The 26,874-nt window shown below is 54.5% G+C and overlaps 1 protein-coding gene across 1 annotated transcript; it reads right to left on the bottom strand.

The window, feature by feature from the left end:
* On the bottom strand, window positions 1-26,052 carry PADI3 (peptidyl arginine deiminase 3). Its single transcript, XM_037499199.1, has 16 exons — window positions 25,961-26,052; window positions 19,288-19,474; window positions 17,903-17,975; window positions 14,873-14,934; window positions 13,861-13,978; window positions 12,693-12,818; window positions 11,238-11,416; window positions 10,956-11,059; window positions 10,746-10,857; window positions 9,353-9,460; window positions 8,102-8,253; window positions 6,482-6,626; window positions 6,276-6,375; window positions 3,631-3,710; window positions 2,301-2,426; window positions 1-874 (listed from the first exon to the last, which is right to left on the bottom strand). Exons 1-16 carry the CDS (start codon window positions 26,050-26,052, stop codon window positions 641-643), a joined length of 1,998 nt encoding a protein of 665 aa, XP_037355096.1. The 3' UTR covers window positions 1-640.
* Between the last annotated feature and the right edge of the window lie 822 nt (window positions 26,053-26,874).

The raw sequence follows: 26,874 nt of genomic DNA, 5'->3' as shown, positions 1-26,874 counted from the left end.
ATGGGAGGTTTATTAGGCTAAGGGACAACTATCATTCCTTCAACAGGCATCTAGAAGCACCTACTATGTGAAGGGGGGGTACAGAGTTCAACATCTGGTTAGGAGCTCGGTAGTTGGAGCACAGGAGGGCCCCACCCTTCCCAGCGGGTGGGGCTGTGGGTGAATGCCCCTGTGCTGTGCAGAGATCTGACTGTAGGGCTGTGACCCTGCACAGCAAGAAGCAACCGGACCACAGCAGCATCGTGGGTCCTTCTTCCATCAGGACACACTGGCCAAGCTGGCAGAGGAGAAGCACAGACGTTTCTAGACCCCAAAGTCAATCAGGTCCAAACGGATGATTTGGGAGCAGAACAGGGGATGTTAGGAGGGGTCCCCATGCATCAAGTTGATCCGCATGAGAGGTCACAAAAAGTGAGGTCCTTCTTCTTGGGAGGCCAAGAGGATCCAAGTCTGAGAACCCAACTGGTTGCAGGGGAGAGTGAATATTTCTAGGGAAAAGGCTTCTGAGAGGGCCCGTCATGCTCAGTGATCCATCTGGAACCTTGGGGTCTCTTGATGCTTACTGTTCAGGGACCTGTCTCAGTCTCCATCACCAGGCTGATGTCCCACCCCAGGGGGAGAGGATGGAGGGTGGGGGTCCTCAGGGCACCATGTTCCACCACTTGAAGGAGAAGGGCTGCCGGCGCACGTTGGTGCCGCAGTGCACCTCCCCGTGCAGCAGGTGGTACGGGGTGAAGTCGTCGATGAAGGTGCAGTGGAGGCCCAGCGGCTCCAGCAGGGACCGCACCTTCTCCTCCAGGCAGCAGCGGCCGTTGATGATGGGTCCGAAGGGCTTGGGGATGCCCAGGTGCTTGCCCAGCACCAGCATGTTCACCTGCCAAGAGAGGAAGCCCAGGTGATGGGCCGCACCTCCTCCTCATCCTACCCAGCACCTCCACTGCACCGGGCAAGACCTGGGCTTGTCTTTTTGGCAGCCTTGGGAAGAGCTACTCGCGCAGTGGGGGCTCAGAACGCCAGCCAGGTGTGCACTCCTGCGGGAACACCTGCGCTTGGGACCTGCCCTCCTTATTGGCGGATTGTGGCGGCGGCTGTGGTTTGTGCTATAAAAGCCCAATCTCTTTGGCTGTGGCTGATGGGACCAGGGCAGCCATCTGACCCAACTGGACCAATCAGATTCTCTCTTGGGTATTGGAAATGGACATGACGGGAGAGCCAGTCAAGCTCTGCCAGGGTTGGTCTTGCTGCGTGTTGTGGTCATATTCGTGCCCGGGGACAGGGAAGAAAAAGAAAACAAGCTGGAGAAGAGGGAAGGCTTGAATGTTGTGGATTCAGTGACAGGAGATGGTTCCAGGTCCTTCAGTTGCCCCACTGCAGCCACCCCGCCCTCAGTTTCATGTGTCCTTATGGTACAGCTCTTGCTTAGGTGGGCCTCTGCTTCTTGCAAACGTCAGGACCTGGACCAGCTCATAAGCTCGGGGCACATACATAATAACAGCTCACAAGCCGGGGCCAAATACATAATTGCAAGGCCTCCTTACAGATGCAGGAAGGAAAGGGAGTGATGAGGCTTTGCAAGAGAGGAAGTGGAGAAGGCAATAAATTAAAAAAGAGAAGGAAAAGGTGGGGCGGGCGGAGTGAAGTAACAGTGGTGTGGACAGACGCCCTGCAAGGCTCTGATGATGGGTGCGTTGCGGCACAGAGGTGGGGAGGGGCTGGAGGACCAGGTGGTCCCTAGGCAAGCTGCAGTTTTAGAAGTACCAGTGGCAAAGCCCGCGGGGCTCAATCAAAGGCCACTTCTTCCATGAAGACTTCTTGGGTCTCCTGTCCTACCTCTTAGGCTGGAAGTGCTTTCTCCCTCACCAGATTTGACTGGAAGCTCTTGAGGAATGGGGAGCCTCTTTAATCATCTCTGTATTCCCCCATAGGTACCCTCAGTCTGGGGGGTGGGTGAATAGCTGGGAGAAGGGAACAGAAATGGCATCTAAGTTGCCAACCGAGTCTGTGTCCTTCACACACACAACCTCATGCAATCACCTGCTCACGCCCCAATATCAAGAGTGTCTCTGGGAGGAGGGAAAGGCCCTTCCTGGATGACCCCCGAGCAAGGACTTGGCCAAGGAGCCTTCCAACAACAAGCAGGCAACAAACAACCCTTCCACAAGCCACCTGCCCCATGCCCCCACCTCCCCCAGCCACGGCAGTCCCAAGATGGCAGCAACACGATGCCCTGCTCCTCTGGAAAGCAGAAGCTTGGTGAAAGTTTCATTTGGTGAAAGCTGAAGTCGCGGGAGGTGGCTCACCAAGTCAGGAAAGTAGGCCATTGCCTTCTTCCTCTCGGTCTTAAAGAGCTGCGGGATGTCGATGATGTCCTGCTCCATCAGGCCCAGCTCCCGCTTCAGCAGCTCCCGGTTCCAGTCGATGCAGCTCTGGGGGTGGGGGAGGCGGAGTTGGGAGACCCCGTCAGTGTGGCTCAACTACAAGGGCAGGACTAACATGCTGGAAATGACCGAGCCTTGCTGTCCGCTCTAGCTCTGAAACGCCGCCTGTGTTTGCACCAGAGCCTGCACCTCCCACGGCTTCTAGCAGCCAGTGGCTGAGTGTGGCGGGGAAGCTAAGACAGACAGACTCCTCTCTGGGAGACAGGCCTCCTCTGAGAACTGGCTCTGGCTGGGGGCACCCCACCCCGGCACACACGCAGCTCTGCTGAGCTGCCTCGGACCTGCACGTCGGCTGACAGGATGAATCCCCCAACCTGCCCTTCCTCGGGTCAGCTCTCGCCCCCTGCTCCCTCCTGACTTCCCTCTGACAGGCGCGGTCTAAAAAGATCCTGCATGTTTCACCATCGTGGCATTTGCTTCCTGAAGGACCTTATGCTGGAAATTCTGTTTGTCCTTCGGGTCTCACTGTGCACCTTCTCCTTAGTGATGTGCCCTGGGAGGCTGACCCCAGGGATCAGCAGGAGGTGGGGGGCTGGCAGGGGAGCCGTTCCCTCAGTGCCAGCGACTGTGGGTTGACTGTGAAGGTCACAGCCCCAGGTTCCAGCACCAGCTGCCTTCCCTAATCCCTTCAGGCCTGGGAAAGGGGCAACAGCACCCCTCTTCCTAGCCTGGGGGTACTACGGGATCCTTTGTTGATTTCCTCAAGTGCTCCTCATGCCTTTGTAAATATCCCCTTGTGGAAACTTACCTACCGCTTTCTAGCATGGGGTGCCCTATGTTTGGTGCTGAGAACGTGATACACTGGTAGATTCTCAACACAGCAGCAGCAAGATGGTTTCCAAACCATCTGGTTTTCATAATTCAGAGCAGATCCCTGCTCTGCTCAGACAGTACCCCAGTGGCCTCGAATATCACTCAGGGCCATGGCCAAAGGCCTAGTGATGGCAGGAAGTCTTGTGGGATCAGCCTCCCTCACCCCACATCAGCCTCCTGGCTCTTCCTCAACCACTTCAGTTTCATTCCGCCTCCGGGTCACTGCCTGTGCGGTTCCCTCTGCCTAGAATGCTGATCCTCCTCATAGCACTTCTCTCGAGTCAAAGCTGGGGTACAGACCCCCTCCACCTGGGTCAGAGCGTCAGACTTCAGTCTCTAGCCATGCCCACCCCCCAGGTGTAGCTCATGGCCCGTGTACCTGCACAAACTTGTTGTAGCTGATGAGGTTTCTATTGGAGAGGATCTGGTTGATGGAGACGGTTTTGACCTTTTGGTTGTCTGTGGGGGAGAGAGCGACATGGAGTTCGGGCAGGAGCATCGCCACGGGAAGCAGCCATGTTCCCAGCTACTGTTCTCGCTGAGTCAGCAGCTCGCGAGCCTTCTGGGCAGCAGGGAGGTACCACCCAGCTGTGGTCAGTTTGACCCCTGTGCAGTCTGGGTGTGGGGGAGTGGGAGGGGCGGTTGCCACAGTGCTGTGGCCTTTAGGCCTTTATCTGAGTGCCCAGGAAATGGAGACGCCTTTTACTGGAAACGTACAAGCCCCTCTCCTCCGAGGCACTGGGTGATGGTGTCTTGGCTACAGGGGGAGAAACTGGGCGAGCCACCCTCCCACCAGTGCCAGCCCGAATGGACACTATTGGACCCTTTCCGTGCCCTTTAAAAGGTGGAACACGGCAAAGGAGCACCCCTGAGGCCCAGCTTTCCTGCCTGCTCCATGTGGTGCCCATGGGGCCGGGCTGCACAGGTGGACGGAGGGGGAGGTGGTGTGGAGGTTGGGGGGTTAGCCCCATGACTCCAATCCTCATGGCTGCCATCTCTGCAGCCCTGGCCTACACCTACACTCAGCGCCTCACCAGCCCTCACTGCAACCCCACAAGATGCTCATCATTAATGCCACGTCACAGAGGCCGAAACGGAGGCTCAGAGAGGTTAAAAAAATCGGCTCTAGGTGTTACCACTAGGAAATGGGTGTAGAAGTTGTGATTCAAGCCCAGGTCCAGTGCTCACAAAGGGCCTGACACTTTGACCAGAGGAAAAGAACAGGCTCCCGGGACCGCCTGGCCACGAGTGGGCACCACAAACCCTCACTCCAGTTACAGCTCGACAGCCGGGGTCCAGTCCCAACCCCTCGCATTCTTGCTGAGACCTCTGGGCCAGGGACGTCACCGCTGAGCCTGGCATTCTTGGGCATGAAGGGGCTGGTAGCAATCCTTGGGGGCTCCCCCAAGGTCAGATGGGATCACATGGGGTGCACACGGCCTCGCACCTGGCGCACGGGGTACTGCTGAGTGCGCTGGGCCCCATGGTCACCCCGTGTGTCAACTGTCCAGGACAGCATGGTGGCTGTGAACCCCACTCTCCTTCCCAGCCTGTTCTGGGCCTTGTTTTATAACTCTAAACGGTACCCCCAGGAAAGCCGAGGATGGCCCTCCCTCTGCCTGGTAAGGAAAATTTGGGTCTGAGGATTTTTAAGGTTTAATCTGGGTTCAGATTAAATCTAGGTTCAAAGGAGCCAGTGAAGACCTCTGAAGGAATGGGGTTGGGGAAGCCTGCTCTTTTCCCTCTTTACAGCTGGGGGTCCTGTTGGGAAGGGGGTAGCATGAACAGAGAGAAGGGGGACGTGGGAAGTGAGACTTGGGGACCTCTATGTTCTGCAGAAGCTCTTCTGGGGGTGGGAGGTTTGGTCCAGGGCGTGATCAAACTCCCACAAGGCCGGGCACCAGCCAAGCTAGATCCAGCTGGCTAAAGGGTCTTTTCCCTGAGGGCTCAGGGGTCCTGGGAGAGAGGAAGGATTCTGGGATTTATGCAGCATTCAGGTTGGGGCAGGAGGGAGTGGATCTGAGAGCCCTTCCAGCAGGCTGATCTGCCCTCCAGCCCCAGCCAGCAGCCCCCCTCTCGGAATTCCTCCCCTGCAAATAAAAATACGAGGCCCTTTTTTCAAAGTACAGGAAAAGTGCCATTAAAGGTACTAAAATATAAGGCTTTTTCTCTTTTCCATGGTCTTTCTCTGGTCCTGTCATGGTGATTTTTACTTGCAATTTGATGCTGCAGTCCCTCAGACAAAGGGACACGGGCCGGGCAGGTACAGGCTCCTGGCCAGGACTTGGTGCGTGGGCTCAGCCACCAGGTGCCAGGCATCCCCACCCACAGGCACAACACCCCAATGAATGGGTGAGCGGGTGATGTCCAAGATATTGCAGCCTGTGCATGGAGGTGAGCTCGGCACCTGCATCAGGGGCGAGGGAGAAGGCTCACCTCCACCATTGCCCACCATGCGCCCCACAGTACTGCCAGTTAAGGGCTCCCCAGAGGTGGAGGGCTGTCAAAGTTGCTGGGCAGAGGCAATCAGGGGGTCTGAAGAGCTGAGGCTCCAAGGGGCGGCAAGAGTAGGTGGAGGAGAGTCAGTCAGGGAAGACAGCAGAAGGCTGACTGGTCATGGAGCTGGAGCTCCTGGCCCCCAACAGATGCTCCATCGATTAATCAGATTTCACCACAAAATGCAAATTACTAAGATTTTCAAGACAATGATGGCAGAGCATTGAACCCCAAGCCTGGACTCTTCTGAGCAGAGGGGGTCACATGTCCAGAAGCTGACCAGGTCTCCACTCAACCTATGCCCACCCCAAGCCCACAGTCCACCACTGTGCTCCCTGTGGCTCTGTTTCAGCCACATGTATCAGCAGCTGGTGGAGCAAGGTGTGCAGTGGCAGGAGTGGGGACCCCCAAATTTGGGGGCACAGTCCCTGCTTAAATAGTTGCATCATTCTGTCAAGCCACACTGTGTCTTGATTTAGGTGAGGGGTGCGGGAAAGCTGTGCTAAGGGACACAGCACTGGTACTCACCAACCCCTTCGAACAGGAGGGCCCTGCCATGGCCCCAATTCTGCTTTTCCTGGAAGAGCTTGAAGCAGGCGTTGGGGCTGGCCAGGAGCATCCGGAAGCCCTGCGTGCAGACAGCAGACTCAGCTGACCGCCGGGCCTCAGTGTGGCCCCTGAAGCTCATCTCCTGACCCAGACGCCAGGGGCAGGCACATCAGCCCAGTCCTTACCTTCCCATTGGGGGCAGGGACGAAGCTCAGGAACTCGTCCACGTGGCCCACGGACAGCCAGTCCACGAAGAGCTCCACGGGGGGCTGCACGCCCTGCGCATGAAGAAAGTTCCGCACCACCTGGGTGACCCTGCGGCCTCTCGACCTGGGGCCCGAGGGGTTAAAAAAAAAATTGCTTAACTCAAAAAAATCTCTATGCAAATATGGAATGGCAAGAGTTCAAGATTCCACAGTAGCTGCAAAAAACAAGCAGACTTTTGTAAGCAGGAAACAATGAACGTATGTGCATGTATTTAAACTCCCCAGGTGAGCTCTTGGCGAGGCTGAAGGTTAAGCACATGGCCCAGTGACCTGTCCAGTTCTCACACCCGTGCAAGTCTTCAGAACCGCAGTTCCCAGGACACTGGTGTCACCCCTATTTCATCCCCCATGGCCAGGTGGGTTTTCCTGGAATGTAAGTTACATCCCTCTTGTTGCAGCCTCCCCTTGCTGCACATCCGTGGGAGAGAGGTGGACAAGGTCACCCCCAAATGTTTTACAGCCCCAACATTTGCAATTGAGTATGTAAAGGCATGACCTCAGCTTCCTCTTTCTGTGGGATCGTGTGTTTGAGGACAGTTAGTCTCCCTGCCCCCAGAGTTGCTTATTGACCTGATATTTGATCATAAATCTGTCTAACTGCTTTGCTGAATGTGGTTGGCTCTATGTCCTGGTCTATTCCACAGCAGACAGCCATCACCTGTAGCTCCTTTCTTTTCCAGCAGTACCCCTGTGTCACATGTTGAAAAGCCATCATCTGGGGCCTCCCCGGTGGCGCAGCGGTTGAGCGTTGGGTTGCGAAGCTGCCTGCAGCCTCTGCAGCGCCAGTTCGATCCCCGGCTGCTCCCCGGCCACTGGAGGAGGGTCCCACATGGCGCGCAGACCTCTCCTGCCACCCGCTGCTCCCCTCAGCAGTGTACTTCCATCCTTCTGCCTGCTCTGCTCCCCGCTCTGGCTCTGGAGAATTCTCTCACCCTCCCGCGCTTCTGACTGTACCCAGTGCTTGTATAAATAAATAAACAAACAAATAAATAAATAAATAAATCTTAAAAAAAAAAAGAAAAGCCATCATCTGTCATTCATTCATTCCTTCACCCTGCCTCTCTCACTCCCATCATACTTTTCATATCTGTCCTGTATCTCCCTTCTCTTACTCCAGAAAAAGATCTGATATTAGTCATTGACATTATAGTATAAATCAGTTTTCACTTAAATGCATTTTCTCCCAGGACAGTTAGACTACAGCCTTTTCTTCCATCACTAGTAATTGATAGCAATCGGAAAGGCTAACTCCAACCATAATGTCAAAATCCATGTGATCTCAGATCTTGCCTTCTGAGTGCACTTGTAAGATGAAATGGTTGGACTGAACGACCTCTTAGGTCCCTGCTTATTCCTGAGGTGAGGTGGACCATGCCTGGTGAACAGCACAGCTCTCCCCACCACCACATCCAGGACTATACTTTCATCACTCCTTTTTGGTTGTCTTTGAGGAAAGGAATGTCCCCCCGCACTCCCAGCCACCATCACCCTCCGCCCTCAGCCTTACCCCAGGAACACCTCCCGCTGTCCCTTGCTCACCCAGGCAGGTTGCCCCCAATGAGGATCCTCCCCAGTGGATACTCTTTCCCGTTGGCCACCACTGGGGGGCTGACCTCCAGGTTCCCAAAGGAGTCCAGGCCACACACAGAGTTGTCTCGTGGCTCCCGAGTCACGTAGCCAAAATCCGGACCCTGGTAGGGGAAACTGAGTCAGGCTGGGTTGGGGGCTCACTGGGGAGAGCATGAACCAACTTTCTGACTCTGAGCTCCCTTAAGATGGGGTGGAAGGGACCTCCTATTCTTCAAATAGAAATACTGAGTCAAAGACGAGGCTCTAGCTAGTCAGCGCTTCCTGCGTGCACAGGCCAACGTCGGAACGCACGGCCTTGGCCCTGCTGCCGTATGGGGCATATCATGCCCATGGCCACTGGGACAGCAGGAGGGCCCTGGTGCACCTAGACGCCCCCATCAGAGAGCCCAAGGCCATGGCCACCCCGACCCTCCACACGGCCTGCCTGGAAGTCCAGGAGCAGGTATCTGGCTGCACTGGGGTGACCTGCCCCTGGGGGCCAAGGCTGGTAGTGACCCCTTGAGCCTCAGTCTTTTGCCCCTGGAGAAGGAGAGAACTCCCCATGCCATCTCTTGGTTGCAACTTAGATAACGTTGAGGTGCAGGGGAGAGCTCCTGCGCCCTATGTGATCCAGTGGGGGGTTGGAGAGGCCTCCCACTCTCTATGGCACCAGGAGAGTCCACCCTCTTTCCTCTAGAAGGTCCATTGAGACACCCTCTTTATTTTATTAGGAGTAATAATACCAGTAACAGTGTCGTGTGCCCCTTCTGTGTAGACATGGCGAAACCTCACATGGACTAACACATGTTCTCTACTGACAAGGAAACTGAGGCTCAGAGGGGGACGTGACTCGTGCAAGAGCACACAGCATATGAGTGACAAAGCCAGGTGGTCCCGACTCCAAACCTATGTACTCAGCAGTGCACTGTCCTGCCCCCATCTTGGGGCTGCAGACCTAGTAATAAAAAGTACAGGATGTCCTGTTCATTAGAGTTTCAGATAAATGACAATATGTATTTAGTATAAGTGTGTCCCACACACTGTCTGGGACATACTTTTGCCGAGAAGTTACTCATTGCATATGTGAAATTCAAATTTAACTGGGCATCACCAGCCTTTCACCTGGCACCTCTGTTGCTGTCCCTAAAGTAGGAGGTTGTAGGGACGGCCCTCCAGGTAAGGTCCCTCAGCTAAGAGCCCAGCTGCAGGCCGGACACTCACCAGGATTCTCTTGTAGGGGAAGTCCTGCAGTTCCCCATTCCTGGGGGAGTCAAAGACCACTGGGAAGGTCTTGTGTGGCGCCTGCACGTAGCCCAGTTCCATCTCGTCCTGCAAAGGAAGAGAGAGATGCCCAACGTGGACAGCCTGCAGCCTCTCCTCCAGCTGGACACTAAGCATATTGGGCAGACTGTTCACAGGGTCCCCTGCCTTGCTCTTGGGGAGGGGGTCACCATGTCTGCCGACTAGAGGAAGGGTTAGGAGCTCAGAGAGGGGGTCTGCCTTGGGGTCACACAATAAGATGGGTTGGGAATAAACACGCATGAACCTTAGGCATGTCCCCACATCAGGCCAGGGCCGAGAGGACACAGGGGGAGACTCAGGGGCCAGCACCTTTGGCCCTCACATGTGGTCACAAGGGACTGACAGCCGTTCATTCTAGACCCAGCGCTTTCCTCCTCACCTCAGGGGTGAACCTCCAGCCAAAACAAAAGCTCCTGAGCTTGGGATTCAATCTCTCCCACCCTGACTCTTGCCCTCCCCAGAAACTTGGCCCTGGCCAAAGAGAGCAGGAAGCATCCCTTCTCAGGCCTCCACCCCTGGGCCTTTGCACATGCTTTCCTCTGCTAGGACCACCAGGCACTGAGTCCCTCTCTGTGCCCCGACCCATTTCCTAAGGGGTAACAACAGGGAGCTGTCTTGTCAAAAAGATGAAATGAAGCTGTATGGACCTTCGGCTCGATAAAAGATGGAAATTACTATCTATCCATTTGCCACATCTGCTCTGGCTCCCTCCTGGCACTCTGCCCTGGCCCCAAAGGTGATGCCACCTCCTCCAGACCCTGCTGTGCCAGCTCCATCTGAGATCGTCAGGCTGGGAATTTTTACTGCCATCAATCAGTCATCACCTCTGGGTGACTCAGTCTTGGGCACTTAGGATATTTGGGGCCAGATCATCCTTTGTGCACTGTCGGATACTGAGCAGCATCCCCAGAGCTCACCCGAGAAGCGCCAGTTGCAGCTTCTAGCATGACGGCCAAAGATGTCTCCAGGTACTTCCCAATGTCCCTTGGGGAACAACATCCTGTTCCTTTGAGAACCACTGGCCCAGACCATTGACAGCAGGGAGAAGGCCCTGCCTTCAGCCCCAGCCCAGTGCCCAGCCCAGATCCTGTGAGTAAATGTGTGTTGAATCCAATGTCCACGTGCGCCTGGGACCCTAGAAAGTTCTGGAGGTGAGGAGGAGAGCTCTAGGTCTAGAATGAGAAGGAGCAGTGCCGAGGGTGGGGCGGGTGGACATCACAGCCCCAGCAGCACCCACACCCACACCACTGGGACAGGCCAGCCTCTCCCTTCACCGGGGTCCCAGCCAGGCCTTGCCTGGTCACTGTATTACCTGGATCCAGCGGTCATTGCGGTTCTCGGCCTGAGGGCAGATGGTCAGCTTGCAGCCAGCCTTCTCGGCGAGCTCCGCCACCGCATCCACAAAACACGTGTTGTTTCTCACACTGCGGACAAGCCCAAGGAGAGGGGCTGAGGACAGAGCCAGCCTGGGGGCCAGAAGGGCCAGCAGGGTCAGAGGACACCCAGTGCCCCCCAGACTCACCGGCACACATACACCTCCAGGGGCGGCAGGGTGCTGGGCGTCATGATCCAGGGCGCCACACGGAACACCACCGTGTCAGTGAAGATCGGGGACTGGGAGAAATCCTGCAGGGAAGACGAGAGGGAGGGGCGGTGGCCTCGGAGTCCAGAGACCTGTGTGAGGCGAGGCCCCTAGACAGGCACCAGTGGGTGGTGGAGAAGTCTGGGGTCTCTGGCCAGCAACGCCCGTCTCTGCCAGGAACAGAGCCCCCCGTTCTCCCCATCTGCCCCGGCTGCCCCCTACCTCGTTGGAGTCATCCAGGAGGGTGATGTGGAAGGAGATGAGCCCCGTGAAGCCGGAGTCAGGGAAGGAGAGACCCTCCACAAAGAAGCGCTCCTCGTCCCCATGGAAGCGGGGAACCTCGTAAGACACCTTGTCCTGCCCCAGCACGTGCTTATAGGCCTCACATGAGTCCTCAGGACCTGGAGGGAGACGGAGGAGGTCGTCGTGACTCCCCAGCAGGACTAGGGAGTGTGAGGGATGCAGAAAGAGCTGCACCTAAAAAATGTAGTCCTGATAACAACTCCCAGCTCTCAGCCCCCACAGGCCAGGAGAGAAGAATGCTCACCACCAGCGGGGGCGAGGCAGGGGGAAGAGCATTCTTTTCTGAGACAGTGTGCAGATATTTCGGAGAGCAATTTGCAGGCACCTAACAAGTAATGTTTATCCCCATTAAGAAATTCCACTTCGCGGTATCTCTCTTAGAATGCATACGGACAAGAGCATTCATGGGTCTTCACCCACTCGTGAACAAATATTTGCTGAGCACCTACTATGCACATACAAAGCATGGTTCTAGACTCAGGATTCAGCTATGACTAATGTCCCTGCCCTCCAAGAATCTGTACTGTTGTAAAATCAAAACACTGCAAGCAACTTTATGTTGTAGGAACCAAATAAGTCACAGCACCAGCTGGCTTTGGAATACTATACAGCTGGGTAAAAGAATGAAGAAGAGTTAAACATATATGCAGAAAGATGTGTAGGATGCATGACTCAACAAAAGATACAGTGTGAACAGCAGAATATGTACGTGCCACGCACACACATTTAGCATATATAGAAAAAATTCAGAAAGAACATATATTGAATGACGAACAGTGAATACATTTTAAGAGTCAGGTTTGGGAGTAGGGATTGAGGACTCATTTTTTTACTTTATGTGCGTCTATATTTTTGATCTTTTAAAACATGATTATCTTATTACACATGTAGAAATAGATTTTTTAAAGCTATTGTACATCCTTTTCTGTAGTGGGATAATGGCCTGGTGGCCTCATGAAGCTCACTGAGTCACAATGGATCAATGGCCATGGCGTCTGTGACAGGCTTTAAATCACCTCAGCAAGCAGAAAGTGTCAGATGTGTCAAGAAAGGTGACAGTGATGACTAACGTGAGCGGCTAGCTATGAGGGTTGGTTTCACTGTTCTCTCTGCTTCTGTGTATGTTTGAGAGTTTCAATAATAAAAATTTCTAATTGTACTTAAAATATATTTTAAAAATCCATTTATCCAATAAGATGAGCTTGAGCCATGGTTGTTGGGGGACACCAGCTGACCAATTCCAGAGATCCCGCATCTGACTGTTCTACCTAGGAGCCCCAGATCAGCTCAGGGGCCAGAGCAGAGCCTGCCCCCCAGCTCTATTGGGGAACCCGAGGCCCCCCTACAAGCAGTGGGGGACAGGCACGTACTCACCACAGGCGTGGTAGACGCGTGCCCGCTTGGCATCATAGCTGGAGGTGTGGAGGACAAGTTTGTGGTCGTCAAAGAGGGCGGCGGGGCCTTGTGTCCGCAGGACCATGATGGACATGTCTTCCAGGTCTGTGGGGCCAGACAGGGCGGCACCTCAGGGGACCTCCAAACTCCAGCACGTCCTCCTGCTGCTCGCTGCCCTCCCCAGGGCAGTCAGGGCCAAGAATTGGTCTTGGAGCCCCAGCTCTGCCCTGTGAACACACTGGAAGCCATCAAGAGCAGACCAGGAAGCCGCCTGGAAGTGGGTGATGCAGAAGCATAACACTCTCTCTGGGCCTCTGTGTCCTCATCTGCCCAGAGAAACAGGAAGTGCAGAGGGCCAGCTGGGTGCCTGGCACAGAAGGGGTGCTGGAGAGGGCCGGGAGGTCACTTGAGTGTTATAGGTGAGGATTCTGGCCTCAGTCCCAGCATCACTCAGGCTGACCCTGGTCAATCCCTGCCCTCCCTGAGCCTCAGCATTCCTGCCTCTGAAATGAGGGACAATTATGCCCATGTTTGCGTGGCTGGGAGTGTCTTGTGTATAAAGCACATGGCCCATGCCCTGGGATATTGCTTCAACCTTCTTCACAGGACTGGGGTACATTAACAGGATGTGGGGCGTCCCTGAAACGCACACCAGAGGTGCTTGGGGCGGAGGCTGGATTCAGGGTGGGAAAAGGAAGCATTCATCAGCCACAGACCAAGTGATTTCAGGCATCTCCGGGCCTCTGAGCCTCAACAGCCTCATCTCTAAATTGGGGTGATGCTACCCTCCCACTTAGAAAATTACATGAGAGTTAAGGAAAGGGTCTGGCACACAGAACATGCTCAAACACGGCTGGTACCCCTGAGAAGGTGAGCCAACCCCAGACTCTTCCCTCTCACCCTTCCCTGTGAGGATAGGTCCTTTCCAGGTTCAGCCCCTCAGGTGAGTGCCCGCTGGCCCCGGAGGGTGGGAGGATGGCCACCAGCCTGAGGCTGGTCAGGATGTCAAGGTGTGTTGGGGAGCTGGAACTCAGGCCCTGAGCTCTGCTGTCAGAGCCCGCCCCCCCCCCCCGGGGCAGGGGTCCCTACAGGCTAACTGAGCAGTGACCCTGGACACCCTGGGGCATGGGCTGCCCACTCCCCTCACCTTGCAGGCAGTGCACATGCTGGTCAGAGTTGTCCTGGTCATTACAGGTCACGTCATCCCTGTCACAGTTCACCAGCAGGATGGCTCCGTATCCACCAGGTCCCCAGACCCATTGTCTCTGCCAAGAGCAAACCATAGCTGGCGATGGGACTTGGACCCAACCTGGGGACCACTTCCCCGGCCTCCTTCACTCTCCCCTGTGAGGACAGGTCCCCTCTCCTGCTCAAGAATCTGCCATGGCTCCCTACTGCCCACACCATCAAGTCCAGATCACACAGCTGCCTCCCCTAACTGTGCGCAGTCTGTGTCCTCCTACCCCAAGAGGCAACCTTCCCATGATGAATCCATCCTTCCCTCCAGCCTTGGGTCTGCTGTGCCCTCCACTAGGAGTGCCCTCTTTTGCTTGGCTTTGAACCCCAGGTCAAGTAGACTTGGAAAAGAAGTCTTCCTTGCTCAGCCCTCTTCCACCTTCTCTGAATTCCCAATGCTTTTAATGTCACCACAATTCAGCCCAAGGCTCTTTATGTTTCAAACTTGGTAGGTTTCTCTTTTCACCTAGAACAGAGGGTCAGCACACAAAGGCCTGTTCTTGTCAATAAAGTTTTATTGGAACACAGTCACAACCATGGACTTCCTTATTGACTATAGCTCTTCCACACCTACCATGTCAGAATGGAGTAATTGGAACAGAGACAGTAGAGCTCCAAAGTCTAAAAATTTACTCTCCTGCTTTCATAGAAAAATTCTGCTGACCCCCGACCTAGATTGTAAACAGAGAATGACTGCTCCCCACAAAGCAAGGCCTAACCCAGGACTGGGCACATTGGGGCCTGATAATTCTTGGTGATGATTTTTCTCCTGGTGAAAGGAGATCCCCAGCTGTGCCTGGTTCCTGACCTCAACATCAACGAGGAGGCAGAGGGATACCTGTAATGGACTCATCCCTCCTAACCCGGCCTAGCGCAGCTGCGCGCGCCACACCCCTTTCTGGGCCCAGGCTGAGATGCCCTACCTTGTCCACAAAGCTCCTGTCCTGCCTGCCCTCACAGTTCACGTCACAATCCAGAGTGATGTCTGCAACGGGAGGACAGAGGGTAAGTCACTAGGTTCCCAGGAGCCCAACACAGGCCTGAGCCTCCACAGGTGGCTCCACCTCATGAACCATCTGGGGCTAGGAAATGGAAGTCAATTCCAAGGAGACACTGCCAGATTGGGGGGCATGTGGAGCCCCCCTTCCTGAACTGGGGAAGAGGCTTAGGGAAGAAGCAGCAGGCCCAGGCCCAGGTCCAGGCCCAGGTCAAGTCTGCTCCCTTTGAGGAAGCCTTCCCTGACCCCTCCCTCTTCTGCATCCTGACAGCCCTGCTGACTGGGGCCTGCCCTTCCCCCAGCACAGGTTGCCCTGGACTTTCTCGGTCTGGATGAAACTTTCTGAGCCTGGACTGGGGATCAGACAGATGTAGACGTGAATCCAGCCTCTGCTACCTACTGGCTGTGTGGCACCTCTGAGCCTCAACTTCATCTCACACTCCCAAGTCCAACCCCCGCCCCCATTCCACCCTCTCAACTCTTCTCCCTAGAAATAAGGTTTTACAACACAGATAGAAGCGTTCCAGGGGGGAGGGGGGTGGAAGAGCACGGAGAGAGAGAAAGCATTTGAAATGACTTTTAGACATGCAAAAAGATACCCACCCACCACGTGACAGGTGGGTAAATATCACAGCCATAAGGAGCAAAAGAAAGTCGGTGCCAAAGAAGACGTACGGGATGGTCCAGCCACAGAAAATTCAGAGATTGGCAGAAGGAGACGGTATTATTCGGGAATGTATATTCAGATGATAAAACCATGAAGAAAATCGTAAGATTTCTACTGATGACAAGAGAGTAGTTAGCTCAGGGGAAAGAGGGGGGTGTTTATGATCAGAGAGCAGCACGGAAGAGGGATACAGTGGGGGCACGTTGGTCATGTTCTATTTCTGAACCGGCGATGGCTGCTTTATCACTGTTTGTGAGTGAGTGTGCGTGAGTGTGTGTGTATGTGTACACATCAGTGAAGCTTAATATACTTTGAACAGGGGGTGTGTGTTGGGGTAGGGGATGGGAGGTAGAGAGCCAATCTTAGTCCTAACTAAAGAAAGGCAAATGAAAGCAACCTCTCAGGAGGTTGGCAGAAACAGAAAAGGTTGGTAGCGAATGTTGCCAAGGTGCTCCCAAACACGGCAGGTGTGTAAACCACGCGCTCTTTTTGGAGAACAATCTAGCAATAGGTATCAAACATTTCAATGGACAGTCTCTATAACTCTGCAGCCCTGCTTTTAAAAATGTGAAAATGAGCATTTTCCCCTTTCTTGCTAAGTGCTTGCCAAGTGCCTGTGCCCACGCAAACTCCTACCCGTAGTACAGGGAGCGCCCCAGTTCCACGCTCTTGGCCACACTAAGTGAGTTAAGCATTCTGATCACTGGGACTTTCTCTGCTATGAATTGCTTGTTCATATTTTCTGCTCATAACTATGAACTGGGGTTGTGGGGGGGTCTGGAGCTCCCCATAACTTATATGTACCGAGTCAACTAAATGAATTGCTAATTTCTTCTCCCAGGCCATCATTTGACTTTTCACCTGTCCTCTGTCATATACAAATTTCAAATTTGAATACAGTCTAATGTATTAGTCTTTCCCCTCTATATGGGCTGCATTTTTCTTTCACCTTACTAAAGAAAATCTTTGCCACTTTTAAGTTACAGATAGTGTCTTCTAAAAGCTTTAAGATATTGATTTTAAGATTTTTACCTTATCTGAAGTTTATTTTTGAGGAGGTGTGAAAATCTTTCATTCTGATATGATAAACACCTGAATGAGGGTTGTTGTCCAGGTCTTTCTTTGCCCATGGTCTCCATGGAAACCGATTTCACACGGCCTCAAGCATTGTAGCTTGAAAACAGAGGCCTTGAATCCCCTCACCTGCCTCTCCTTCAAAAGAGGTTTGGCTCTTCTCACTCTGCTTTTGCATATGAGTTTTAGGATCAGCTCTAGAAAGTTTTAATTTTTTTTTTAAGATTTATTTATTTATGCATACAAGAGCTGGGGCACAGGTCAGAGGTTTTCCCCAGAGACAGAGTGGAGAACAGAACAGGCGGACTGACTGAAATACACTGCTGAGGGGAGCAGCGGGAGACAGGAGAGGTCTGCTGTGCCATGTGGGTAGCTCCCTGGCCGGCTGGGGATCAAATTTGTACTGCAGAGGCTGCAGATTGCCTCATAGTGCTGTACTTAACCCCTTTTGCCACCAGGGAGGCCCTTGGTTCTAGAAAGTTTTATAACAGAGCCAGTTGGGACTTGGCTAAGAATGTCAGTGAGTGTGACTGGCACTGCCCCAGAGGTCTTGGATCTTGGCTCTGGCATTTTTGTTCACTGCACTTCCCTTCTCTCTTCGTGTCTCATCGGGGTGGCTTCTGCTGCCCCATCTTCAAGGTCACCAGTTCTCCAGCTCAGGTGAGTCTACCTGTGAAGCCATCAAAGGCATTTTTCTCTCTCTAACTGCGATTTTTATTTCTAGTGTTTCCATTCGGCTCCTTCTTGCTCTCATCATGCTGACATGCCATCTGTTCATGCATGCAATTCATCTTTTCCTCTAGCGCCTTTAACTTACTAATCACGTCGCCTACATTTCCTTTCTGATGGTGCCAACATCTGAGTCATCTTGCATGCAGTTTACAAACCGTCAATTAGTGGGGAATTGGCAGACAAAATTCAAGTTAGAAAAAGCAAGGTCCAGCTCCATGTCTATAGAATGCTTCCGTTTGCTTACAAAGGGGGGAAATAGACAGGTAGGCATGTGTCTCCTTGTATAAGCACAGCCTATTTCTAGAAGGATGCTGGGCTGGGAGAACTGTCTTAGGTTAGAGGAAGGAAGGTTTGCTTTTGACTGTATACTCTTTTACGATGTGATATTTTAAATATGCACTTGTTCAATGTCATTACTAACCAGTCCCCACCCTGCCCTTGGCTGGGGCCCCTGGCCAGGCCCTCAGCACACCCCTAACTTACCAATACAGGTGAGGTAGAGCACCGCGTAGGCCAGGGGCCTAGGCTTGTGGTTGGAGTGGTAGGAGATCTGAATCTGTGGACAGATGGGCCCAGGATCAAACCAGCTGAAGCCAAGAGTCCCTACCCCAAAAGACAGACCTTGGGGGATCAGGTGAGGAAGGAAAGAGGTCTCAAGAATCTCTGGCTACTAATACTCAGTTTATCAACCTAAGTCTTCCTTTAACCTTCTTTGTGCTATCTTTTTCCATGCCCTCCTCAACCGCTGTCATCCTTGGGGCAAGGATGAGTCACCCACACAGCAGGGCACCCACACAGCAGGGCACCCAGGAGGGGCCCCTCCCAGGCTGGCTGGTTCTCTTTCCTGCTGTGGGAACCCTCACCAACTCCACTGCTCACTGATCACGTGATTCGGGTAAACTACCTCCACCTCTGTAACAGTTTATACTTCTGTAAAATGGGTTCATTGAGAACCCCCCCCACCAGCCTCAGCAGAGAGGCTTAGTCTAGACGCATAGACAGGATGGGTCATGGGGTGATGGAGGACGTGTACCCCTATGCGTCGGGCAGGTCTACTAAATTCTAGCTTTCCTGGTCAGCTGTGTGGCCCTGGAGACAGTTACTCCGAACCTCAGGGGCCCCACCTGTGCAGTGGGGATCAGATGTGGCCTCTCAGGGCTGCTGTGAGGGCTGGATGAGGTTAGGGCCCTGGGGTGCCTCCGCCTGCTCAGTGCTCCTTAAAGGGCCAGTTTCCCAAATGTCACTCCTGAGCAGAGAGGGAAGCTGCTGCTCCCACACAGGCAGCTTCCCATCACCCCAATAAGGGGGCTCTCCTGTGCCCGGCTCAAGGACCACCCCATTTCTCTATTAAATGCCCCTGCTCTGGGGCTGGAATATTGCTTACATCTGGGGCCTCTGAGACTCACCCCTGCTCACTGGATGAGCAGGGAGGCCAGGAGGGGAAGTGATGGTGCCTCTGAGAGGGCTGGGGTGGGGCAGAGCACAGAAGAACCAAGGGGAAGCGAGGCAGCTTGGGGAAGGGGTCCCTCCCCCAGCCATTTCCTCTTTCATTGAGAGTGGCAGAGACCACCTTATCAACCCCCATTACAGATGGGGAAACTGAGGTCCCATATAGAACAGGAAGGGGTCTTGGGAAGCAAGAGAAGGCGCCAACGCTGCTCAGGCCCCTCCCAGTGGTAACACTGGAAGGAAGGTGCCGTGACTCTCCCCACTTTACAGATGAGGAAACGGGTGATGTGACGGCTGGTGGCATGCAGTGTGCAGAACATACCCACTGGCTACCCCCATCCCCGGGCAAAGAGAGGGCCTGGCCCTGCGGTGCTGGATACTGCCCCCCATCCCAGCCACAGACCAGGGGACCTGCTCACATGGCTGTCATTGACATCGTTGCTGGGAGAGTTCATGATCACAATGATCTCCGAGCCTGAATTAAAGTGCCAGCGCCTGGTGTCGGCGCGCTCCCGCTCCCCGCGCCTGGTCACACCGGGAGAGATGTAGATGTCCACGCCGGGGGTCCCGTAGACCTCAAACATCTCCGTGCCCTCAGGTACCGACCTGGGGAGAAACAAGCCATAAAAGTGCTAGAAGGGACAGCCCTGGTACCGACGCTTGAGCTTTGGTGTAAACATCACTTCCTCCAGGAAGCCTTCCCTGACCACTCCAGGCCTCTCTCAGTTCCTCCCCGCAAGCTTCTGTACCCACATTATTCACATTCAGGAGTTTTGCATTCATTAACACATCCCTTGTGGCTTTCCCAGACATTAATTGTAGGGTTCAAAGTCCCTGATGTCATCTGGTCCTGGCTCTGCCTTCCCCACTCCAGTGGGGACTCTGGGAGTCCTATTTGAAATCAGTCCGTTCACCTTATTTCTGTGGACCCACTGTGCACACAGGCAGATACACACACTGCCCCAGAGCCTTTGATCCTGCTGGGGCGCGGAGGACAGAGCCCTGCCCAGGACAGCCAAATGAATTTAAGGCCTAGGAGTCAGGGGCCACTGGGATTCTATGTAAGAAGAAGCCACTATGAACCAGAGGGACCAGAGGCTTTCTGGAGGAAGGGCACACACGCCCCAGAGGGACAACCTCAGGGACGCTTCCTGAGCTCTTGCTCTGGGCGCCCCCGGAGTTTCTTGGTGTGTCTTATGTCGTGTAACCTGCTCACTAACCCTAAGAGGTGGTGCTACTACTGTCTCCCATTTCACAGATGGGCACTCTGAGGTCCAAGGGCTTGGAGAAGGGATCCTAACCAAAGACATCCGGCTCCTGAGTAATAACAAGAGTACTAACAATAACCGTGACCCCGAGGCCCCCATCCCCAGCACACTTACCCCCGCAGCCTTTCTAGCACCAGTCCGGGAGGCCGGGATTATTATTATTGCCGTTTACATGTTGGGAACTGACGCTCAGGACAGGCAAGAGCCTTCCCCGAGGGGCCACAGCTGGCCAGTTCACCCGAGACACCACCCCGCTCCGCTGGGAGGGGAGCAACTGCCTTCAAAACACCCTCCTCGCTCCTCCACCATGTGGCCTCCCAAGCAAGGCTCCTGGATTCAGCACATAAAAATGCAGGACACACAGTTGGACTTGAATTTTAGAGAAACAACAAATAATTCAGGATATGCCTGTACTGAAAACTACGAATTATCTGGATTTCAAATTTAACTCAGCATCCTGGGTGTTATCTGGTGACCCTACCCCCAAAGTCTACAGCTAACCTGGAGAGGGTGCTTCCCTCTGTCCTTGGTGACCCCATCAGGGAACAGTGGAGGAGCTGGGTAGAGGTGCACGGACAGAGAGACAGACACGGAGAACCAGACAGAGAGACACATGGAGGCAGTTGGGTCACAGCCTCCTCCCTCCCCAGGGAGCACTCTCAGCACTTCCTTAGCCCCATCCCCTGAGATGCCCAACCTCCAGCTCCCCAGGAAGCTTGTAAACTTTATATGGAGCTCTCCCCAACCCCAAGTTGCTCCGTGGATGCCAGGCACCCCCTGAGCACCCTTGATGACCCTGTGGGTGTGAAGCCCCACCCAGTTTCCCTGGGTTTGGGGTATTTCAGCCCAGCAACCCTACACCTCCCTGGCTTGGCATGGAGCTCTAGGGGACCCTGATAAGGTAGCACACCTGCCTAGGAGGAGCCAAAGAAGTAGGGAGCTTGTGGGTGCTGGCGCCAGAGTTAAGGTGCTAGATGGGCTGCGTGGCACACCTGTCAGGTGACCTTGAATAGCCCACCTTGCTTCCCTGGGCTCAGTAACCTCACCAATAAAAGGGACCAATAGGGGCCTCCCTGGTGGCGCAAGGGGTTAAGATGCAACCTGTGAAGTTGTCCACAGCCATTGCAGCTTGAGTTCAATCCCCGGCCAGGGAGATACCCACATGGCACAGCAGACCGCTCCCGTCTCGCCCGCTGCTCCCCTCAGCAGTGTATTTCAGTCAACCTGCCTGTTCTGCTCCCCACTCTGTCTCTGGTGAATCCTCTCACCCTCCCATGCCTCTGGCCTGTACCCCAGTTCTTCTGTGCAAAAATAAATCTTTAAAACAAAAAGGGGAGACAATGACACCCATTTGGCCAAACCTACCAGCAAATGTGAGGCGCAAATGCAATAACAGGGAAGACTCGGAAACCACCCTCCCAGGACCGGGAGAGCTCAGGCCAATGAGGGGCAGGAAATGGGCGCAGAGGCAGTGGAGAGGGTGGGCTGGGTGTCCGGGAAGGTTCCCAGAGGCAGGCAGGCGAGCCAAGGACAAGGGAGGAGGCACATCTGGGGAAGGCGTTTTCACCGTGGAGTCTTAGGAGGTTAAGTAGAACTCGCCCCAAAACCTGCTTTCGTCCCTCTATTACGAGGAGACCAAGACGGCGCTGATTCTCCATCGGGAGGGGCAAGACAAGAAGCTGTGGCAAGATGGCCAGGCCTGGGGACACCAGGCCCAAGCAGCCAGGGTTCAAATCCAGCCCCACCTCTCAAGGTGTGTGACCTTGAGGGAATGACGTGGCCGCCCTCTGCCTCAGTTTCCCTGTCTATAAAGGGGGATGATGAGAGGATTAAAAGAGTAGGTGTGTGTAAACATCCAGAGAGAGTGAAAGTCAGAGGCACCCATGCCCACGCCTGCCCTCATTTCACTGCTGGGGAAACTGAGTTCGGGAAGGGGAGATTAGAAGGTAGAACTCGACTCCCAGCCCTGTGCTGGGAAGCTGTCATGGAGACTGTGTGTGGTTTTTAGTGGGGTTTTTTTTTTTTTTTTTTTGAGACGGTGTGGAATGGGAGGACAGCCTGCATCAGGCCCAGGAGAAGATGGATTTCCCATTTTCCAGAGGACAGGGGAAGTGGCCAGAGGCAAAATCCTTCCTCTGACCAGGTCACCCTGAGCTGCCATCTGCTCTAGACCATGCTCCCCGCCCAGCCCTGGCAAGGGGCACTTGTGGCTTGGGGCCTGGCTTCTCCCACCTGAGGCTGTCCAGGCAGAGCACAGTCTAAGCCCCTCTGACCCCTGGCCTGAGCCCTCTGATCTGCCCAAGGGCCCAGCTTCCACTCCACTGGCACTGGCACCTAGGAAATGGTGGATGGGGGTGGCTGGCAGTTCCAGTTTGCAAAGGGAGAGGGTGTTTCCAAGGGCAGGACTTGCAGTGCTAAAACCTAGAAGGGCTTAGGCACCCCCACAGCAGCAACCCTCAGGCCTGCCAGCTGAAAATGCAAATTTTAGGGCCAGACGTGCTGCAGGGCTGGAGTCTGCACTTTAAACTTGGCTGATGCCCAGGGAAGTCTGAGAACCACGGCTTGGGGACACTGCCCCAGGAATCCAGGACCCAGGTCCCCCGGGAAGTGTGGGGACGACCCAAGGTGAGCCCCCCTCCTCCTGGGAGCCAACACAAGTCAGGTCTCCTGTCTGGTCTTGGGTCACCCCCTCAACGACGGGGAGGGTGATGAAGGTCTCTGCCATGTGAAGTCGGTACATTACCCCCACCTTACAGGTGAGGCTCAGATGGCAGGTGACTTGCCCACAGTCACACAGCTGATGACAGAGCCAGGACTCACCTTCCGTTCTGTCCTCACACGCTTGTGTAGCCACCCCACCCTCTCCCTACAGGGCTTGGGGCCTCAGACTCCGGGAGAACAAAACCAGACATTTCAGACCCAAGAAACAGAGGGTTGATGAGATCAGCCCCCACTCAGCCGGCCCCCTGGGCAGAGGAGACCAAGGCCTGGATGGCAGGTGGCTGCCCCTTCCCACCCTGCAGACTCCCAGACCCTAAGTCTGCCAGCCTCCCAAACAGAAACAGGGCCAGGAAATTGCTGCGTTCTTCCATGCCTGGAAAATGGCAGCCATACAAACTCTTTCTCCAAAACCCTTAGAGTTTAGAGAGTAGACAATGCATCAGCCTCCCAGGCCCAGTTCCCCACCTGGCGGGGCAGACCTCTTATGTGGAACAAAAGCCAGACAGAAGGGTGTTGCTTTGTCAGTCAGGAACTCAAAGGCCTCTAGAGCAGAGCTTGAAATTCACTGTTCAATGCTAAACTCTTCAGGGCCATGTGGGGAAAGGCAGAAAATTGTTCAAGATGACACAGCAAAGGATGACAGGGTGCCCAGGCCTTTCACACATTTAGACACGCTGCAGAGCAAGGGGTGACATTTGCCCTTCCCATTGGGGCAGCACATCCTCCTGAATGCATGGCTCGGCACGTTCCTGTATTACCCTACTTTTCCTTTCCCTCTTCGAGGCCCTGCTCCATAAAGCAAAGGCCCCTGAGCTAGTCTGGGCTAGCAACAGAAGGCAGGAAGACAGGGTTTAATCCATTGCCACAGACAGAGAGTCCTCGTGGTCTTGCCTGTGTGCATCCTTCAAGGCTCTGGTAGTGCCCTTCCTCCAGGAAGCCTGCCCTGACTGCTCAGTCTATGCCAATTTCTCTTTTCTCATCTCTTCCTTCTGATATGGTTCAGAGGTTGTGCTTCTGGTAGTTTTGGGGATACGTGAAGCTATCCAGAGGGCCAGGACAGAGCCTTAAAGTGATGTGATGATGACAGGGTGGTGGTGGCAGTAGCCTCAATCATTGACCATTTACCCCATTTAGGCATCACCTACAGGCTGTACGCGCACAACCTCGTTCAGTCTTCCCAACAGCTGTGAGAAGTAAAGGCCAAATTTTGCTCTGCCATTCCTCACTGGCTGTGTGACATGGGGTAAGTTACCTAACCTCTCTGTGCCTCAGTTTCCTCACCTATGAAGAGGGGGTGACAGTAGTCCCGCCTGATAGAATTGTGAGAATTACATCTGCCAATCGCTAAGGGCAGTGACTGGTATGGAACAGGCCCTAAGTACCAGCGCTGGTGTTATTACTATCTCCATTCTGCAGATGAGGAAACAGACTCAGATGTTAAGCGACCTTCCCAAGGTCACACAGCTGCTAAGCCACAGAGCCAGGGGGAGACATGTGCCCGCTGTCTTTTCTCTGGCTGTCTCACAGTCTGAGCACCCCGGATTGTAAACTTAGCACCTCTAAGTTGGAAAGGACCTTAGAGTTAACCCTTGCTGCACCCTCATAAGGGGGTCCAGCCTCTGCTCCAACTCCAAGGACAGGGTTCTCGGAGGTCAGGGACTAACCCGCCTGCTCACCATTGTGTCCCCATGCCTGGCACATACTAGATCCCCCAAAATACTTGATGAATGTGTGAATGAACCAACTAGGATCCCCTCCATCCCCCCTCCAAAGGTGGTCCCGTCACAGAGGCCCAAGCATCCCTCCTCTGTTGGTGCCAGAGGCTCTGCTGCCCACCCCGTGACTGTGCCACCCACTAACTCTTCTGCGACCCCCAACATGGCCCATCCATTCATGCTACCCCCCCAAATACTGCTGCCTCTGCCTCTTGTCACCCCAATCCATCCTCCACCCGTTAACGAAGTCCTGTGGGGGAGGGCGGCCTGGGCTTCCCAGGCAGGTCAGAGTGCAGACACATCTGCCCGAGGGGTATGAAGCAGCCAGAGCGGGTGAGTCACCCCCATGGTCAGGCAGCAATGGGGGAGGCGGTGGCGCCAGGCGGCACAGAACCCCTCCTTCCGCTTGAGCCCTCCTGACACTGCCTTGAGGCTGCCCTCCTCTTTCAGGAGACACCAAATCCCCTTCCCACCCTGCAGGTCGCTACCCACTCTCCACCAGGCTTCAGCCCAGACTTGATCCCTTCCAGTGGCCAGCTCCTCACCCCCTCGTCTGATGCCCTGGAGCCAACCCCCTCTCTTCTTCCAGCTAAGTTCACTCCAGTTTTAGGAATAGCCTGCTCCTGTCCCAGTCCTGGCCACGTTTGTCCTCTGGAGACTCCTCAGCCCTGTTGTGGTTCCCAGCTGCTGAGACCCTGCCCAAACTCTCCTTCCTGGGGGAGAGAGAAGGTGGGGCCTCACCTCCAGCCACCAGAGTGAGGGACAAGTTCACGGCACACAGTCGGTCATAAGACACTTGACCACAAATGGGTTTAAAGCCACTTAGTAACTGTGTGACTCAAGCAAATGGTCTGCCCTCACTGTGTCTCAGCTTGTGAAAGTTGTGAAAGTTAAATTCAAGAGTTAAAGTCCAAGAGGCTAATTCAAGAGGCCTTCCAAGCTCTCAGGCCAGGCCGGGCACAGGAAAGTGCTGTGTACGTCGAAGTGATTTGTTCAACGACTGACGCTGTTTCAGAGCTCACAGGCTGGAGCTGGGGAAGGACATATCTCTTCTTATTCTTGTGTTTCCAACCAGACCTCCAGCCCAATCTGAACAGAAAAAAGTGCCAAAGCCATGTGGCACCAGCGTCCTCCAAAACCCTAGATGGGAACTCAACCATTCCGAGCCTCTCTGTCCCGGTCAGTGTCCCCGACTTCAAGTCCCCTGGCTGAGGTCTTCAAGATGCCCAGATGAGAAAGGGGAGGACCCAGCGTTTCCAGAAATGGCTGCTGTTCCAAGGCCAAGGCTTGAGAGAGGTCTGTCAGGCCAGGCCTGGGCCCCAGGAAGCCCTGTACGGCCTGCTGAGAGAGCCCCGATGCCTGCACCCCCCTAGGCTGCTGCCACTCACCCATAAATGTCCACGAGGGTTTCCACGCCAGCCACACACACAGCGCTAGTGGGGTGCTCCAGGGACACGCGCACCATCCTCTGCATGGACATGCCGGCCACGGACTGGGCCTGGGCCTCCAAACCCGATGCTACCCCACAGGCCCTTGGCAGATGGTTTAAAAGCCCCTGGCCCCACCCCGGCAGCCCAGGCCACTACCTCACTGGCTCCAGTCCTGGAAGCCCGGCCCCTTCCCAGAGCAGGAGCTCAGGACTGACTAGGAGGAACCTAGTATTTGCATATGAACCTGTTGCTCCCATCAGGGCACCGAGGGAGTTAATTTCTCCCCCTGAGCAGGACAAGTCCCCACAGGTACTGACCTGGCCTGGGCACTGGGGGTAGGGGCAGGGTGGAGGGGTATGGAGATGTGGAGTGTTGATCTGGCCCTTGTTCTTGCTTTCCACAAGTATCCTACTCACCCCGTTTTCCTGCATTTCCAGAGGCGGCATATTTAGTGGGGAGATTCTCAATTCTGCCTCCTACCCAAGGAGCTGGTGAAAATGCATACTCCCAGATCCTGCCTCTAGTCTGATGCAGCAGGTTTAGGGGAGCAGTCTGCCATCCTGATACTTTATAAGCACCCCCAAAGCATTCTGACGCATGTTGAGAAATGCCAGGCATTTTTCTTCCTTTCTCTCAAAGAGCACAGATTTTAAAGGCAGGGCCGGTTGGCTGCCCCCTCAGCCACATTGGACTGGGTGATGTCACTTTGATGGTGCCTGCCTCACTTTTGCATCTCGAAAATGGTGGTTGTGAGGCCTCGGCGGACAATGTGAGCTGAGCCCTGGTGTGGAACTTGGGGATTCTCATTTTGGGTGTTGCTGGTATCGTTACTAGATGCCAAAGCCTCTGGATGGTGAGGCTGAAAGCCCTTC

The sequence above is a fragment of the Talpa occidentalis genome, unplaced genomic scaffold (genome assembly GCF_014898055.3).
Source record: "Talpa occidentalis isolate TD23 unplaced genomic scaffold, MPIMG_talOcc4v2.1 talOcc4.9, whole genome shotgun sequence".
Lineage (NCBI taxonomy): Eukaryota > Metazoa > Chordata > Mammalia > Eulipotyphla > Talpidae > Talpa > Talpa occidentalis.
The sequence above is the reverse complement of the archived record's forward strand: the minus strand, read 5'-3'. Positions and strand labels throughout refer to the sequence as shown.

Excerpts from the sequence above, each read along its gene's own strand:
- PADI3 (XM_037499199.1), bottom strand. The coding sequence starts at position 26,052 with ATGTCCATGCAGAGGATGGTGCGCGTGTCCCTGGAGCACCCCACTAGC. Across the intron at positions 9,461-10,745 it reads GCAATGACCGCTGGATCCAG|GACGAGATGGAACTGGGCTA; the intron begins GTAATACAGTGA and ends CTTCCTTTGCAG. Across the intron at positions 2,427-3,630 it reads GCTACAACAAGTTTGTGCAG|AGCTGCATCGACTGGAACCG; the intron begins GTACACGGGCCA and ends CCCCACCCCCAG.